We start from the raw sequence: 17,592 nt of genomic DNA on the forward strand, positions 1-17,592 counted from the left end.
CAAGGAGCAGAGGCCTTTGCTCAGCACCATCATACTCCAGCCCTTGCAGCTTTCTGGGCTGTGAAGAAGAAAGGGCAGGAGAACACAAGTAACCTTGGTACAGCACTGTGTCCCCCAGGGCTGCCCCCGTGGGGGCTCCCACAGAAGAGCCAGAACCTCACTGAGTCCCGGGATATATTCCTGCTTAGGGCCCTGTCAGCTCCACTTACCTGCAGTGGGAGTGCTGTGCCCCAAAGTGTCCTGAGGAAGCTTGTCCCAGCTGCGAGGCCAAAGGGGCTGTGGCAGCTCTGTGAGACTGGGCCCAGCACTCCTTGGCCCCCTTCCTTTCCACTCCAGAGGAGGAAGGGAAAGCTGAGAAATGAAGGACAGGAGCCTTCAGGGAATCCTCCGTCCCTGGACACCACACAAAGCACACGCATGCCCGCTGAGGTGGCTCATTAAATATCCTTTTATTCCTCATTTTTAAAATGGCTAATAATAATAAAAAAACAATGGCATGGCTCTGCGGAGGCCACAGGAGAGATATTGCCATAGAGAAAGAGTCAAGTAGTGCGTGAAGTTGCGTGGGCCCGGTGCAGGGTGGGCTCCCCAGCAGGGTTGGGGGTGGTGGGGCAGCACTGGGCTCCTTGGCTGCATTTTTGGCATGTGATGAGAAAATATTGCTTGACAGGGATGTGACTCACTGGCCTTCTTCTTCCCCAAATGGAAATAAAAACAATCACGGGACAGCCAGAAAACCTGATCACCCATTAAAAAAGAAAAAAAAAAAAAACACAAGCCCTGGGAAACACTAAAAAAAGAAAACCAAAATATATAGTAAAATCTGCAGGTGCAGAAAGGCTGCAGCCCTCACCTGCTCCTGCATGCCAGCAGCTCCCCCAGCCATTGCCTGCTTCACCTCTGTAGCAACTGGGGAGATGCCAGGCACAGGGGCTCCAAATCCAAGCACCCTGGAGGGGAGCCTGCAGCCTGATAGAACCCAGCAGGGGGCTTCAGGATCCCCCAAGTCCCAGTGTGGCATCGGCACCCTGTGACCCCCAGGAGCCCCTGAGTATATCCCCCTTCTCGTCCCTTGAGCACAGGGGCCCTGGCCCCGGAACCCTGTGACACGGTGGTTCAGGTGGGAAAGGGGAATGGGTGGTTTCTTCCTCTCTCTGGGTAAGATATATAATTTCTGCTTTTTTTCTTTTTTTTTTTTTCTTTTTTTTTTTTTTTTAATATTTATATTTATATATATAGATATTTATATATACACACACCTGGTAACTCAGAAAGAGAAAAAAAATAGAATCCGTAACAATAATAATAAAAAAAAGTTATTCTGGTTTAAAAACAATCCATTCCTACCACGCTAGGCGAGCGATTGATTGCACAAGGCCCACAAGTGGCTGCCCGGCCAACGGTGGCAGGGCACGAGGCTGCGGGACACGGCCCCCCCATGGCCTCCACACCTGGCCAGGGCAGCATCCCTGCCCCACACAGTCCTGCCGGGGTGTGAGTCAGCGCCCGAGTCCCAGGAAGGGGTGGAAAAAGGGAGAAAAAAGCCCTGGGGCTTCCGGCCCATCTCCTCATCCCCGTCGGCTGGGGGCTGCAGAGCGTCCGTGCCCATGGAGCCCTCTGGTGCCAGCGGGTGCCCAGCCAGGAGGTGAGCAGGCGAGCGGCTCTGCCCCTCATACTGAGATCTCGTACGTGGTGCCCCCCACGCCAGAAACCTTCTTGACTCCTCCACGCGTGGGACTGCTGACAGGCACGGATCCCGAGCCGGGGGTGGCCGAGCTCAGGCTCTTGGGTTGCCCATTGGACTTGCTGTAGGATGTTCTCATCTGCATCTCGTCTCTGGGGAGGGAAGCAAGCACACGGGGTGAGAAGGTGAGCACAGGGATGGAGTGTGGCAAAGCATGGGGCACAGGGCAGTGGGAAAGGGGAGAGTAGGATCCCAGCACGGCTGAGCGAAGATGCAGCCCTGCCTTCCCCAGGGACACAAGGCAGCCAAACGTCCCTCAAGCCTACCAAGAAGCCCATGAAGTCTCCTAGGGACAGCACCAGCTCCGTGCCAGCAGGACTCACCCCCAGCCCTCCCCGCATCCCCCCCAGCGAGGAGCTGCAGTGCACGCCCTGCGGGGCAGACAGTGCCAAAACTCACTTTGGTGCCAGTAACGGCTGCAAGGCCACCTCCTCGGTCTCGGGGACGCTGGCCTGAGACGCTGCTGGTTTTTGGCTGCTGTAAGACACAGATTTGCCCAAGTGGGGGGCAGCGGGCTGCTCAGGGGAGCCCAGGGAGCGCACCCGCAGCGCGTGGGAGGGCTCAGGCTTGCCAAAGCGGGGAGGGGCCGGGCGGGTGAGCGGATTCTTGCCCAGAGGCGAGCGCTTCGAATCGTCCGAGGAAGAGCTGGTGCGGGGGGCATTGCTGGAGCCTGGCGTCGACTGGATGCCCGAGTCTGCCAGCCCAGCATCGTCCTCCCTGCCCGCTGCGGGCGGCTGCTGGAGCAGTTTCTCCCGCTCCTGGATGGAAGCCACGATGTGGCGGGAGAGATTGTCATAGCGCACGGGTGAGGGCTCGCGGGGTGGCACATGCTTGGGTGAGACGGCGGCAGCAAAGCGGCCGTGCAGGTCGGTCTCTCGCTGCTGGGCGATGCGGGCCGAGAGGAAGGGTGATGTGTAGCCCACCGGTGGGTCAGGCTCGGGGCCGGCCTGCACCGACTCAAAGTCGGGGCTGTCGGAAGGTGTGAGCAGGCTGTCATACGACAGGCTCCCGTTGCGTGTCTGGTTCACCAGGCTCTTGTAGGAGGTGGAGGTGGTGCCCTCGGAGCGGATGGACTGCAGGTGGCCCAGTTCAAAGCCCGTGCCCTGGGCCGACTTGAGGCTGGAGGAGCGGGAGCCACTGGACAGCGGGTCGAAGGGAAAGCTCTTGCCAAAGGTGGGCGAGCGGAAGCTCTCAGGCTCCAGGCTCGGCTCTGAGCGGTAGCTGGGCTTGCGGCCGCCCTCGCCGATGGAGTTGGGCTCCTTCAGGCTGTTTACTCGGCTCAGCTACGGGACAGGAACACAGCAGTCACTCCTGGGAACGTAGGGGGCCCCCACAAAACTCTTACGCCCACCCCAAACCCACCACCCAAAAAGCCACAGCAAAGAGCACAAAAGCAGCCCCGTATGAGTGCCGCCTGTCAGCCAGCAACGTGCACAGCTTTACCTTGGCGCTGGTGGAATGGGGCAGGGCAGCTGAGCTGCTGCTGCTGCTGTATCCAGGCCGGTACTTGTACATGGTGGGTGTCGGGGGGCTGTCCTTGCCTAGCAAGCTGCTGTCTGCAGGCAGGGGAAGAGAGAAAGACACTCACACGTGTGGCCCTAATGCAAATGCTGCGGAGTCCTCCCTCCCTTCCCCAGAACCGGCTCTGAGCCTTAGGAGGACAGATCATGGAGGCGGAGGCGAGAGAAAAGGCTGGGGAGGAGCGCTCCAGGAATGGATGAAATGGAGTGGGATGGAAAACGGGTCCCCACAGCACAGTGTTTCAGGCAGGCACTTCTCTGTCCCTGTAGCGGCCCTGTTCACATCCCACCTCTCTTACAAAGCCAACGCAGGTGTTTCTGAGCACCATTTCGCTAGCGCTCAGGGAAGCAGGGCATGCAAGTCACACTGGCTGCAACAAACACAACCTTTGCCACCAAGCCAAGCCTGCCATTCCTTCTCCTCCTCCATCATGGCTGCGCTCCTGTGCCCATCTACAGCACAACAGCCCATAAGCCTGCCCACAGCATCTCAGTGGATCAGGACAAGCACCTTGCTGCCAAGCAGTGGTCTCAGCTTGCTTCCTGCTCTTTTCCGATGGATTAGAGCCGGCTGAAAGCATCCCACAGGCTTCTCCAATCACAAGGGCTGTGTGTAGCAGCCCGAAGACACAGGCGCACTCTGTTCCACAATGTGGCGGTGCTGATGTGCTTCAGATCTACCCTGCAGCCTGTTCCTGCAGCCCTGGCTCCTGGTCTGCTGGGCACAGCCCCGGGCTTCTCTCCCAGCGGCTGGCTGGGACCCTGCATGCCCTCCTTACCCTCGTTGGTGGCCAGGGTTAAGTGTGTCCTCAGGCCCGTGTAGCGGCTGAGGTCTGGCTTAGGTGGGGGTGGCGGTTCGGCATCAGCAGACTGGCTCTCCGTCACCTCCAGGCTTCCTTTGGACTGCAGAGACAAAGCGCAAAGGGTCAGCAGGGCACCGAAGCCTCAGCCCTCCCCTTAGCAGGCAGGGGGCATGCAGTGGCGTTATGGGGCCCTTGGTGCCCCTGGGCCCGTCCAACATCCTGAGCGCTCGAGGGCAGCACATGCCCCATGTGCTGGGAAGTGCCGTGGAAAGGGAAACCTCCAAACAATGCTGCAAGAGTGAAGGACGGGATAGGGAAGGGCAATGGAGTATGCAAAGCCTCATGTGGTCACTGCCACATGGAAGGGATGTAATTTCTATCCCAAGGGGACACAGAACAGGACAACACAGAGGAGGTGGAATGTGACAAGGCTCACTCGGTTCTTTACTCACGGATGCAGGCTTGCACCCCCGGGCTCCACGCAGGACCCCAACATGGGGAGTGCTAACTCCTCCCTTCCTCACCTTCGTCCTCTTCAGCTCTGTCTGGATACCGTTGTCCATGATCTTGACAGTGATTTGGCCATCTGACACCTCAGGCCGCAGGAAGGGGGGTCTCACCAGCACCGTCTGCTCAGCCCTTGGGCGCCCCAGGTACCTACCAGAACCCAGGGAGAGAGAGCAGAGAATGTGGTGAAGGCCCATAACTGGGAGTACTTAAGTTGGGTACTGGAGGGCTGGAGAGGCACCATCACACTTACCTGGGGGCTGGGGAGCTACACAGGACCCGGCTCACATTCTTACAGCAACCATTAGTGAAGGGGTTGACACCACCTCGGAACTTGCCCGTCACCTGCGAGATGGGGAGCATCGCATTGGTGTGGGTGGCAGCCACGGAAGGTCACTGGACCCCCCCCACCCTCAGCAAGGCCAACCGGCTCAGGGTGCTCAAGATGTGACCAGCACAATTGTTGACTAGTGCCAAGGATGGAGACTCCCCCATTTCCTGGCCCCTGTTCCAGTGTTGGGACTATTCTCATGGAAGAAGCGTTTCCCTAACGTCTAATTGGAAACTGCCTTGGTTCAAGCTGCACTCATTGCTTCCTGCCCTTCCACTGCCCATTCTTAAGGGCCTGCTGGGCTCCTTCTTACCCGTGACCACCCCTCAAATAGCAGCAGCAAGATCCCACTTCTCCAGGCTGTACAAATGAGGTGAGCTCAAACTCCTCTCACACACTGATGGCACTCCTCCCTCAACTACCTTGACAGAATTCCCTTGCTCAACCCACTCTATGTCTATCTTGCAGAAGAAAGCCCCAGAAGCCATCCCAATGGTCTGACACCAGCTAAGCACCCCACATCAGCCAGTAAACATACCTGCTCATTGGTAGTGCGGCCCCTTGCCACAAGCACCACGTGGAACCCAGTAAGGCCAGCAACAGGAATGAAAAACAAGCTGGCCACACACATCACAGCCATACTGCCGGTGGGCAGCTAAGGAATATGCTGGAGGAACATGTAGCTGTAAGTGTCCCTGTTCATTGCAGGGAAGTAGGACTAGATGACCTTTAAGGTCCCTCCCACTTCAAACGATTCTATGAATATCACAGCTCTGCTCCACCACATCAACCCCCCAGTCCCACAACACTGTTCCCCCTCCAGCCCCTTTCTGAGCCTTCTGGGAACGCAGAGGATACGTGACGGCCATGCGGACACCAGAGAGCTCTGCCTGGTAGAGGACATAAAGCAGACCAAAGCCGAACACCCCCATGATGTGCGTAGTGAGTGACAGCAAGAAGAGGAAGAAGTAACGGTAATTGCGTCGCCCGATGCAGTTGTTCACCCAGGGGCAGTGATGGTCAAACTCCTGTAGGTGGGGAGAAGACAGTGAGGGGTTTGGCTGGCAGCGCTTTGTGCCTGCACGAGGATTTTTGGGACTGATGGCTCAGCTCTGTGCCAAAATGCAGAAGCACCCCAGCAGCTGCTCACCTCCACACAGTTGTCACAGACGCTGCAGTGGGAGCAGCGCGGTGGCCGGTAGAAGCGGCAGGTTGCACACCATTTCATGCGCACCTGAATGCCCTTGATCTCCACTGTCTTATAAAGCGGAGCTCGGAAGTCATCTTCCTTATCCTCATCTTCTTCAGCTAGCAGAGAACACAAGCACAAACACATGTTGGGATGGGGAAGGGGGGGATGTGTCGTCAAACCCCAGCTGGCCTTCTTTCCTCCCCACCTGGAGATGCCCAGCAAAACCCTCCTCTATCCCACCATAGCCCCCCTAGGCTGTCCCAGGGATCACTAAATACAGGTAGAAAAGGTTGTGCCTCAAAACCACAACACCCATCTGAGCCCAAGGCAGCCCATACGAGGTGCCAGGACTTATGCGACTTTCACCACTTGATCCTACCAACCAGCAGGGCCATGAACCCAGACCAACCTCCCAGCAGCATCTGTCACCATCTGATCCCATCCAGACAGGGCAAGGAGAGCTCTTCCCAAGCGCTCTGGGATCAGGGAATCCTCTTTCCCCCTGAGGAAGGAACTGGCTCTATCCCAGATGACTCACAAGCTAGGTCACACTTACCTCGTGGGAATATGCCTGGGTCCATGAAGGTGGCCATGCTGAAGTTGGCCAGCACGAAGAGGAAGACGACAGCATTGTAGATGGGAATGACTGGGGAGACGTAGAGGCTGAGCCAAGGGCACCTGCAGACACAAAGCCTTTGTGACACCTGTCCTGCAGGCAGTCCCTTGGGCTCTGCAGGGCCAGGCTTGCCTGCTGCACCTGGCTACGGTCACAACAGCCCACCTTCCCTCCAAGAGCAGTGGCCAAATCCCCTGCAGAGGGGCTTCTCGAATGGCGAGGCCGCTCTGCCAGCTTTGGGGGCACCCCAAGTGCATCAGCCATCCCCGTGGACCTGCTCAGGGGTATCTATGCAGAAAGTGCTCCAGCAGTCAACTGAGACACAACATGCATTCCTTCTTAGTGGTGACAAGAACAGGCAGAGCCAGTCAGACTGGCAGTGCCACGTGGGCTGCAAGAAGCTGCACTGGCATGGGGACGCAGGATGGATTTTGCTCCCTTAATGACACCCTTCCTTTGTCTCATCAGCGAGCATGGGTGGTATTTGGGGACCCCATAAGGAGACACAAAACCACAGCCTCGAGCCTGAACCCAGATGGGAGCTGCTGTCTGAGGCGCCCACTGCCCCAGCTGGCACCCAGCTCCTTCACAGGGCTGGGAGCAGGGTAGGAGCACCATCCCCACCGCCCTGCCCAGGCTGGGTGCAGGCTGAGGGCAGTGGGCTTCCCCCTCAGAGGCGCCAGCGTAATTCTCTAATCTGCTTTGCTGCTGGGAGTTTAATCCCGTGGATCTAGGGCAGCATCTGTCCCTCTCTTTCCCCCCCACCGTGATAAACACAGATGGATTTAGGTGCTGAGCGCAGAGGGGGCAGAGCGCAGTGCTGGGCGAGCAGGGCGACATATGGTGTCAGTACTGTAATCCAGCACAGCCCTCCAGCAGGGAGCGGCGAAGGTGGTGCACGTGCCGCCCCATCCCTCCTCCACCACCACACACTGCCACTCAGCTGAGAGAAGCAGTCAGACTGTGGGTCCCAGCGCGTGGTGTGGCTGGTAGGAATGGCATCTGGGAGCACAGCACTGTGATGGCAGCCTCACCTTGGGCGATGCCTCCAATGGCATTGCCACTGCAGCTCGAGGAGTTCTCGGGGGCAAGGAGTGGCTCCTGCAGCCACGCAACACCAGCCACACTGGCCCTGCTGTGCAGCCTGAGAGCCAGTGGGACGGGTCTGCGCAGAGGGCAGGCTGTAGGGCGCTTGGGATGGGAAGGAGCCTCCATTTTGAGCAGCCCCAAGCTCTCAGGCAGGAGCATCATTACTCCAAGGGCAGACCTGCCAGCTCCATGCTGCCCTTCAACGGCAGATTGAGTGTCAGTCTTCGGGAAGGAGAAGCGACTGTAGAAGGTGCTGAGCGCCCTGGGACCAGCCCACAACCCCAGGCCTTATCAGGCATGCTGGATACCCGCAGCACAATGGGCGAGCTGCCAGAGGCTGTGCCCAGTGGACTCTGCACCCGAGCAGCAGGCCCAGGCTGTGCAGCCATCTCAGCACCGCCATGTCCCTGCCTTCTGCTCTCCAGAACAGACACGGCAGGAATGCGCGTCCCATCACAGCACAGGGCTGCCCCCAGCTCCACGCACGTCCCATAGAGCTCAGAGAGTTGGCTCCCAGAGCTCAGGCGTGGAGCACACCCATCTCAGAGAGCTGTTGAGACTTGTCCCTGGCAGCACATGAGAGAACTCAGAGAACCCAGCAGTCTCGGCCTGCCACAACCTGAGTCACAGCCCAACAGAAGCAGGATGTGCTGCTCCTCCACTCTGCAGACCCATCTGCAGCCACTCAGCCTGCGACACATCCTCAACTCCGTGAGTTCTGCACGAGGTCAACTCCTTTAAAAGAGAGTGCGCTACGAGGAACCAGACCCAGGCAAGAGAAGAGACGTGGGAGGACTAACTGATCTCCAGGGGAATTCCAGTCTGGAACCAGCAGTGTCCAAACCACCAAGCCAGGTTCATCCTTCGAGATGGAAACACCTCTGTCCCTGCCAGCTCTCACTCAGCAACACAAACCTCAGTCCAACCACCATGCATTCTAATGAAATTAATGTACTCATTCCTGGCCCATAGATACCAACCCTAGGCCAGGATGGACCAGAAGGAAGAAGCCTAGCTGACATACCAGAAACAATGCCTAGAGAGAGGCACAGAAGAAGAGCCTTTCAGGAGCAGGGCACAGAATACCACCAGTTTGCACAAAGCTTGAACTCGTGGAACTTTTTTTCCATTCCTTCCTTCCCCGCTCCAGCAGTTTCACAGGAACAGCCCCATGAGTGCTACAAGCACAAAGCAATGCCCCCCCAGCCCTGCCAAACAACCTGTGTGAAAGCATGCCGTGCTTTGCCACTCTGCTGGAGATTTAAATTGGTGTCTTAAAGTAGGTTAAATAACATCCACTGACCTACAATTAACGCAACTCTGCCCAGGTGTTCCTGCTCTGAACAAACCTGCTCAGCAGCACGCAGCCTGACCGCAGCTGTTCCTTACACTGATAAGCAGCTCCCAGCAGCCCCATAGCTTGCAGCTGGCACTGCAGGGTGGCAGCAGCCAGGACCAGGTCTGTGGGGCACGGCTGCCCCTGTTCATTATGTCCTGATGGCAGTGCAACGAAAGGAAGGCACTCGTCACCCTGAGAGCAGCATCAGGCACACCCGCTCTCTCTTCTCCTCCAGCTCTCTGAACCGGTAGCACAAAACCTGCTGCTTTTCGCAGCCCAAAGTAGCAAAATCTCCCTCGACAGCCTCAAAGCTGCCAAAGCACCAGGCTGATGGATGTTCTGGGTCCTGGCTTGGGTAAACCCTGCTGAATGACAGCACCAGCTGCCTGGAAGGAGTAAATCACACCAGCTCTGTCCTTTGGTCCTCAAATTACTCTTTTATTGCCCAGTTGCTGCCACGTGTTAAAGCTGCAGTGACCTTCCTGCCACCAGGAGCTGTGTTTGAGGGAGCGGCAGCAAACCATGGGGCAGCAGGATGCCATGCTGGGGTAAGGACACTGCCCCAAACACAGGCTTCCCCCAAGTGCTGGCCTCTGGCCCTGCTGGCCCATAGCTAGATCAGCTCCTCCAGGCTCTCTCCAGAAACACCAGACCCTCCCCATTTCCTCAAGCTGACACCAACAGCAGCAAAAGATGCACGCTGGGGTCAGGGTGCTTCTCCTTCAACTTTCCTTTGTGGCTCACAAATTGGTTACAAAATTCTGAAGAATAACAGAAACTGCCCCAGTCTGACAAACCACTTTGGAGAGCTCCAAAGGAGAAAATTATCTCTGTCATTTTCCCCATACAGGTCACAAGCTAATTCCCAGCCCAGATGGGGCTGAGAACTGCCAGCGAGACGAGCGAGTTATGCAAACATCTGAAGGCAGCAGTGAAGTGTCTGCCAGGAGCTGAAACTGAACAGTAGTGAGGTGCCTCGCTGTCCGTCACAGCAGCTCCCGTCTCTGGTTTGCCTCACGGGAAAACCAAGCAAAGTTCAGCTGGCATTGAACCACTCCAATGGACTGCTGCAGAGGGTGCTACGCTGCTTTCACACCCTACATCTGTCCCACAGTGTGACAGCTCACCCAGCATGTCGGCTCTGCCACCAGAAAAACCCTACTCAGTCCCTGCCCTGCTCCCATCACCCAGCATCACACCCCCAACACCTCCCCCTGCCCTCGTTGCTCTTTGGCCAAGCGACTGGGACTCACGTGAAGGCAAAGAAGAGGGTGGTGGCTCCCACTAGGAAGATGGCAGCAGCTGAGACCGGAACGTATTTGCTGGGTTTGAATCTCTTTCCAGATGCTGCTGGCATGTTGGAGCTCTGGTGGGGAATCTGCCCTGCAGCATAGCCCAGGCCCAGCTGGAGTCAAAGCAAGGCGAGAAGGGTAGGGGAGATGGAAGGGGCCAAAGCACAACCCAAGCCTCCTGGGTCACTCCCGGAGCAGGCTCTGAGCAGAGCAGGCTGTCTGCAGAAGTCCACTGTGGTCCCCGGAGCAAGAGGCCCTGAGGAGTCCACGCTACTCTCTGCCTTGCGAGAGTTCAGGGGTGCAGGGAGGGAGACTTAAAACCATTAAAAAATTCAGCACAGAGAACTGGATTGGATTTAAAACAGCTGTTAGAGCAGGAATGCTGAGAGCCCTTGAGAGCATGCAAAAAGCAGCTCCCCATGCAGCTTGCACCAGCCACCAGACACGAAGGTAAGCTTTCCGTGCTGGGACAGGAGCGAGGCAAGAAGCACAATGCGTGAGAGCACCCTGGGAAAGAGCAAGATAGCGGTAAACTTCTTGCAAAAAGCCACTCAGGGAAACCACTTCTCCTTTTCAATCTGATATCCACAGCCCCCTCCGGCCGCTGTCTCACAAGCGATCTGCCCAGCTTCCTTGCAGCGCTGCCGTGCCTCCTCCTCCTCCTCCCCGGAGGCGGTACAGAAGCACTCTCCCTGATTTCACCAGAATCTAGGCTGGCTGCCTGGCGGTGGCCATTTAATTTTATTTATTTCTCTCTTGATTGTTAAAGCCGAGGAACAGCTGGTGCAAGGTTGAGCTGTAAATCCTTTCTTTGCGAGGGGGGCTGGAGGGGAAGATCCGGTGGATTGTGCGTTTTCACCCTCTTCCTACTTGCTCCTTTCTCCTGACCCTCTGGGCCTTTCCACGGGCTTCGCTGCCACTCAGTCGTTGCGAATCAACAGGAATTGCACCAAATCTTCACTGTGGCAACCATTCCTGAGCAGCACAACAGCAGAGATCTGAAGGAACGCTTTTAGGGAGGGCTTTTATATCCCCGAAAGACAAGTGATGGTGGAAGCACTGCTGAAAAAGTCTGTATTGCCCATGGCCCAAGCGGTGTGGGGGCAGGTCTCAGTACATTCCAAACCACTCCATTTTTACTGAATGGAGGGGAGGTAAAGTTGCTCTTCATTAATCCATTTGTTCGTTCAAAAAACTCAGGGACATTGAGAATGCCACACCTCACCTAGAAAAAAGAGGACAGAAATAAATTAACAAGAGAAACGATCACGTAAAAATACTGAAACACCACCAAGCTGTCCAGAACAGTGAGAATGCATTTATCTGAGGAAGGAAACGGTCAGGAAGATGCAGAACCCTGTTGCAGGCGACTTCCAAGCCCAGCTCTGACAGCCCGATGCCAGAGCCCAAGGCCTGTCAGCTAACATCGGCGTCCCTCGTCACATCTGCAAACCTGCAGTGAGAGGAGGCTGTAATTAGCAAAGACCCAGCCAGCCACCTCACAGCCCAACCCTGAGGCCCTCCGCACCCCATTCATTGCAGAGAAACCCAAACTAAGCAACATACCCAGGACTGCACAGGACATACCCAGGAAATCTGCGCTGAGCCTGGAATAAGATTAGGGACCGTAAGACTGCTTGCCTTGTACCTTTCTACAGTTGTAACTCAAGTTCTAATGCTGCAAAACGCCTGCTGCCTCGAGGTGAAGGGGCTAATCAGAGGCCTACTGAGTTGATATTTGGGTGGAGGCTCAGGAGGAAGAGGCAGCTGGAATCTCATCCTCTTCCCCGAGGGCACAAAGCAGAGAAGCCTGTGGAGAACACCAGAGTCCTAACTAGGGAAGGGATTCGGAGGGCCAGGTTCCCACCAGAGAGCCCTGATGGCTTTATGGTGCCTTCAAGAGCGTCACCCGATTGACAGCGAGGGTGTAGGTGGGAGCGTCAGATTGCTGCAAGGCAAAATGTAGGGGAGAACGTACCTTTCTGCGAACTGAAGGAGGTACCAGCCAGCCCCAGAGCTCTTGAACCCACTGCAGCTCAGGGAAGAGCTGAGCACAGCTCCGATTTCATTGACTGTGACTGCTAGAGCCCCTTCTGGGCCATCTGTCACACACTCAGTGCCTCAGTGTTCCCATCACAAGGTCTCCATCACACCACTGACCCCCAGATACAGAGCCATAATGACCCTCTTCTCCTCCCAAATCTTTTTCTTAGGGGTAGATGGAATTCCGAGTGCTGACCAAACACTCACAAAGGCTGAGAGGACTGTTGCACAAAATTAAGGGCACAATTAGTTAATGACAAGAACTTATTAGGCTTAGATAACTCGGTCCCAAAGCAAGGCGTCAGCCAGCGGGGCTGACTAACCAAGGCACCACTCCCACTGCAAAAGGCCCTTCTTTCACAGAAACTTTTGAAACCGACTTTTTGGCTTTGTGATCGAGAGAGAAGAAAGCCAGCACAGCACAACAGGAGCACAGTGCCCCAGATCTGCTGGCTGGAAGCCCTGCTCTCACCTCCGGGCAGCCGGCCGCAGCAGCTCTGCGGGCGGGCAGCAGTCCTGGAGATAGGGTACCCCCAAGTTGAAAGATGACATCACTGCTAATTGCTTTAGCAGAAACCATCTGTTAATGTGCTCCTCAGCTGTAACAGGACACCCCGGCCCTTTGAAAGGCTCCGCCATGAGAACAGCCACACCTCAAATCCAAACAGATACTCACAGATTTAAGTTTGCCCCCATGCTTCTCCTCACCTCTCCATCCCATTCCTTGTGCAGAGCAATCTCCTTGTCCAAAACACTGTCCACAGACATTCCCCTTGGAGCCTGCCCCGGTTCAAGGTCCTGCTCAGCTCGAACCCTTTCCAAGGCACCACCTAATGACAGGTGCATACATTAAAGGGCTCCAACTCCTCTCACAGGGCGAGTCGGCGCGGTATGGCATTTGCAAAGGTCCACGTGAGAGCTCAGCTCAGTGCAGAAAGGAACATCAGGCAGTGCTGGAGCGAGCTCCCCACATCAGTGCAAGAGTAAAGACAGAAACACAGAATATCCTGAGTTGGAAGGGACCCAAAAGTATCACTGAGTCCAACTCGTAGCTCCAAAACTCAGGTCCTATGTTTGAAAGTATCGTCCAAAGGCTCCTTGAGCTCTGGCAGCTTGGGTCTATGAGCACTGCCACGAGGAGTCTGTTCCAGCGCCCAGGCACATTCTGGTGGAGAACCTTCTCTTTATATGCAAACTACAGCTTGGGCACCCGCATGTCCTGACTGCCAGGCAAGAGGTCCAATCCTCCTGCATCCTGGAATATTTGGTTTACATCTGAAATGCTGTGTGGCATGGCACTGCAGGCTGGGATCTCAGCTGTGTAATTTTAAGGTACCTTCTTCTCTTTTCTTGGGGCTAAACGATACCAAAACTTGACCATTCCTGTCACTTACCCTGATATCCTGGAGTAACACAAACTATTCACAGGATCCACCCTGCCTTTCCACAAATTATACTGATTCAGACCACATTCACACCAACTTCCCCAAACAGACGATCTCTTACTATACCTCTTCTCCTGCAGTCCTGCAATCTGCCCACTCCCAGTCTCTCCTTTCCCCTTCCAAACCTTTTATCCTCACTGCAACTCACCTGAAGAACGTATGTGCTCTGCTCCCATCCCGATCCTTTCTCTTCTGCTTCCAGCCCAGCAGCTCCTCCCTTCCATGCTTCTCAGGACCTGCCCTACTCCTTCCTCCTCCCAGTCAGGCTTTACTAGGCCTGTGTGTCACAGATTACTCCATTTTCCCTCTCCTCTGGCGTTTCTACCTGTTTTCCCAACCCTAGCACCTCTTCCTCTGTTGTGCTTTTTTTTTCCCCCGGTTGCTCTTATCCAGGACGACCCCAGACTTCCCACTCCCAAGAGAGAGTCTAGGGTTCCCAAGTCAGCCACTGCCTTACTGATACTCCTGTCCCACAGATGGCTTTACTGCCTGGCAAGGGCTCAGCTTCTCCCTGAGCTTGTCCCAATGCCCCAGTTTCTCTGCACCCGTATTCTCATTCCCCATTTATGTGCTTCCATTCACGTGAGGAGCTAACTTCCAATTCCCTTCACCTCAGTTTCTGAGGCCTTGACTTAATCCTCCATTCCTTTCCTCAGGATATTTCCAAATGCCACCACTGCCACCTTCCACTTCTCTTTCAGTCCACATTGCCTTTTCTTCAGCTGGGAGTCTGACTCGGATTTCCACTTCTGCCAGCACTCACTCCTTGAAGCTCTGTGCTCCTCCTGTCCTTGCCACCATTTCCCCATCTCATCGCTTTCCAGCAACCTACCCACATACAGCCTGAACAGTTTGTGTTGCTTTGGGGCTCGATCTTTCCGAAGAATCAGATGGGACAAGAAAACACTCCTCACCATGCTCCGCGTTGCCAACAAGCAGTTCCTTTAAGCTCTCCCAGCCCTGAAGAAGGAAGCGCACACCTCAACGTGACAAGGTTCCCCGACACTGCCTTTTGTCACCGCCCAGGGAAAGGAGCTGGCACAGAGCAGAGAGAGTTCACTTTCAGTTATGTGCTCCATGGTGCGTCAGCTGCCTCCCTGCCCCAAACCAGTCCTGTTGAGTTTCCCCTGCACGGGTCAAACAGACAAACAATTCCTTCCGAGTGATGCAAGTCCCAGCCAGGGCAGATCCGGGACGACACAAAGACAAGATGTGCTCTACCTGTTCCCACCTTGTCTTCATTGCCTGCACCCAGGACCTGCACAGAGCAGGCGGCCCCAGGGCCCAATCTGCAGTCCCGAGCCTTGGCACCTTCTACTCACAGGATGAGAAACATGTCCCAGCCAGCTCCCCTCTGCACTGAGCTCACTGCACAAACCCCGCACAGCAAGGAGCCAAGAGGTATTCCTGCAACACAGACAACAGCCCAGGCAGCAGCTGCTGAGACGCAGGCTACAAGGGAAAGCGCAAAACCATCAGAGCAGGCAGCTGACAGCCCCTCAGTGCTTATCTCTGGCCTTGCTTATATTGCTCCCATTCCTCCCCTGCCCATCTCAGCGGTTTACATGGGATTAGCCCCATTTTGCGGACAAAGCAGGGAAGAACAGCATCTCATCCAATGTGTCCGCACCTTCCTCGATGCACAAACCCAGCCCTCCCACCACCAGTGCCCAGAAGCAGCAGTGAGCGGAAGAAACAAGGGGTGCAGCAGGAGAGGGGTGAACGCCCCAAAAAGCCTTGTCTAAAATCAGAGGTAAAGGTCTCCCGTTGGCCCTGCTCCACCCAGTTACCTCCTGCCTGACCTCAGGAACCATGAGAACAAAGTCCTCTGCTAAGGAACAACGCCTTGCTGGAGGTGATGATTAGATTAAGCCCGCTAAGTTGATCAACCTCCTCACTTCAATCTAGACAAGGCTGTAGTCATGTTTTATAGCCTAGAAAAGATCAGTGCAGGAAGGATGATCCCACAAACAACCCAATTCAGATATGTAGCAGATCAAAACGTGGAAGCTGGGGAGAAATCACATCCAAGGGGGCCACCATCAAGGGACACCAGGAAGGCAGAATCCCCCCCCTAAACCAGCGAGATGAGCAGGGTACAACTGTGAGATTTTGCTCTCACCTCAGGGAGATGCAACAGAATTCTCAGCTGCAATAACTTGGGATTAACACGTTTCACATTGATAATTTGGAGCTGCTTAGCAGTAGCCAGGCTGAACACCTGCCAGCACAGCCCATTATATCACCAACACCAGAGAACGTTGTGTGGAAGTGTGTTTCGAGGAGGAATTTCACTCTGGACAAGGCAGCAGCACATGGGCCAGGGCTCTGCAGCCAGAGAGCAGTCTTCAACTTCTGCTCACTTTCAGGCCGTGAGAACCAAATCCTGACAAAGGCTTTTAAAAACTGAAGTTGTCGAGATGTTCTCAGAAGTACCGTCAGCAAGAGGAGAGCCCCAGCTCCAGATGCGAGTCTGTGGGAAGGCTCTGTGCTACAGGCCGCTGCTGTGCCGGTGTCCACTCCTCAAACACAAACCCTGCCCACCCTCATAGCACTCAGGAGCACGACTGCACTCTGTTATCCCACCGTCCAGCCTCCATGCCTGCCCAAATTCCCCAGCAGCACCATCCAACTCTCCGAAGCAGCTCTGGGCTCCCAGCACCAGAAGGACACAGAGTTGTCAGAGGGGAAGCCTCACCAGATGTTGAAAGCTACGAGAAGATAGGCTCAGTCAGCCTGTAGAAGAGAAGGCTCTGGGAGACCTCACTGTGGCTTTCCAGCACATAAAAAGGCTACGGGAAAGCTGGGGAGGCACTTTCACAAGGACAGAGAGTGAATGAATGGTAATGGTTTTAAACCAAAAGAGGGGAGATTTTAATTAAGTATAAGGAGAAAACTCTTTACTCAGAGGGCAGTGATGCACCGGCACAGCTGCCCACAGAGCTGTGGGTGCCCCATCCCTGGAGGGGCCCCAGGCTGGGCCGGATGGGCCCTGGCCAGTCCCACTGGGCTGCTACCGAGCGTCCCTGCCTATGAAGGCGGTGGAACCGGATGGGCCGTAAGGCCCGCTGCCCCCGGCCGTGCTATCGCTCCGCGGCCCCGCGGGCACGGAAGGACACGGCGAACTCACGGAGACGCCGCGCGGAGCCGGATCGGCGCTGCGCCCGGGCCCAGGAGAAAGCGGCTCCCGCCTCGCCGTGCCGCGCCACCGCCGCGGGCAGCGGGGCGGAGGCCGCGGGCCGGCGGGGCTCCGGGGAGAGGCCGCGCTGCCAGGCGGCGGGCGGGGATCGGAGGCGGTCCCGGGGCAGAGCGCAGCCGGGGCTCCAGGGCCCTACGGCTACCGGGGGCGGGGAAGGGCCGGCAGCCCGGGGAAGGAGGCGGACGCGACGAGAGCGGGCGCGGCGGAAGGGGGAGCGGGGGAAGCCCCACGGTACTCACCGGTCCGCTGCGGCGCGGCGCGGCCCGGGCGGCGCCCAACGCTACCGGGCACGAAGCGACCGCGGCGCTCGGCGGCTGGGCACGACGTCACGGCTGCGCCTGCGCGCCCCGCCCCGTCGGCCGCGCGTCCCGCCCACCGCTCCTCATTGGTCGCCGCCTGGGGAACAGCCTGGAAGGAGCGAGGAAGGGTGCGGCGCGCATGCGCGAAACGGGAAGCGGCCGCGCGCATGCGT

The 17,592-nt window shown here is 56.4% G+C and overlaps 1 protein-coding gene across 2 annotated transcripts; it reads right to left on the reverse strand.

The window, feature by feature from the left end:
* Positions 1-425: 425 nt before the first annotated feature.
* On the reverse strand, positions 426-17,515 carry ZDHHC5 (zDHHC palmitoyltransferase 5). 2 transcript variants are annotated; one of them, XM_085224442.1, is made up of 12 exons: positions 17,360-17,515; positions 10,395-11,658; positions 6,654-6,775; positions 6,056-6,213; positions 5,764-5,933; positions 5,444-5,546; positions 4,828-4,919; positions 4,592-4,724; positions 4,044-4,167; positions 3,188-3,300; positions 2,144-3,027; positions 426-1,836 (listed from the first exon to the last, which is right to left on the reverse strand). In XM_085224442.1, the coding sequence occupies exons 2-12, from the start codon at positions 10,496-10,498 to the stop codon at positions 1,671-1,673; spliced, it is 2,169 nt and encodes a 722-aa protein (XP_085080568.1). In that variant the 5' UTR covers positions 10,499-11,658; positions 17,360-17,515; the 3' UTR covers positions 426-1,670. The 2 variants fall into 2 exon arrangements, with proteins under 2 accessions (XP_085080568.1, XP_003206375.1); XM_003206327.5 differs by lacking the exon at positions 17,360-17,515 and adding an exon at positions 14,836-14,956.
* Positions 17,516-17,592: the final 77 nt, after the last annotated feature.

Source organism: Meleagris gallopavo, chromosome 5 (assembly GCF_905368555.1).
Source record: "Meleagris gallopavo chromosome 5, MGAL_WU_HG_1.1, whole genome shotgun sequence".
NCBI classification, from domain to species: domain Eukaryota; kingdom Metazoa; phylum Chordata; class Aves; order Galliformes; family Phasianidae; genus Meleagris; species Meleagris gallopavo.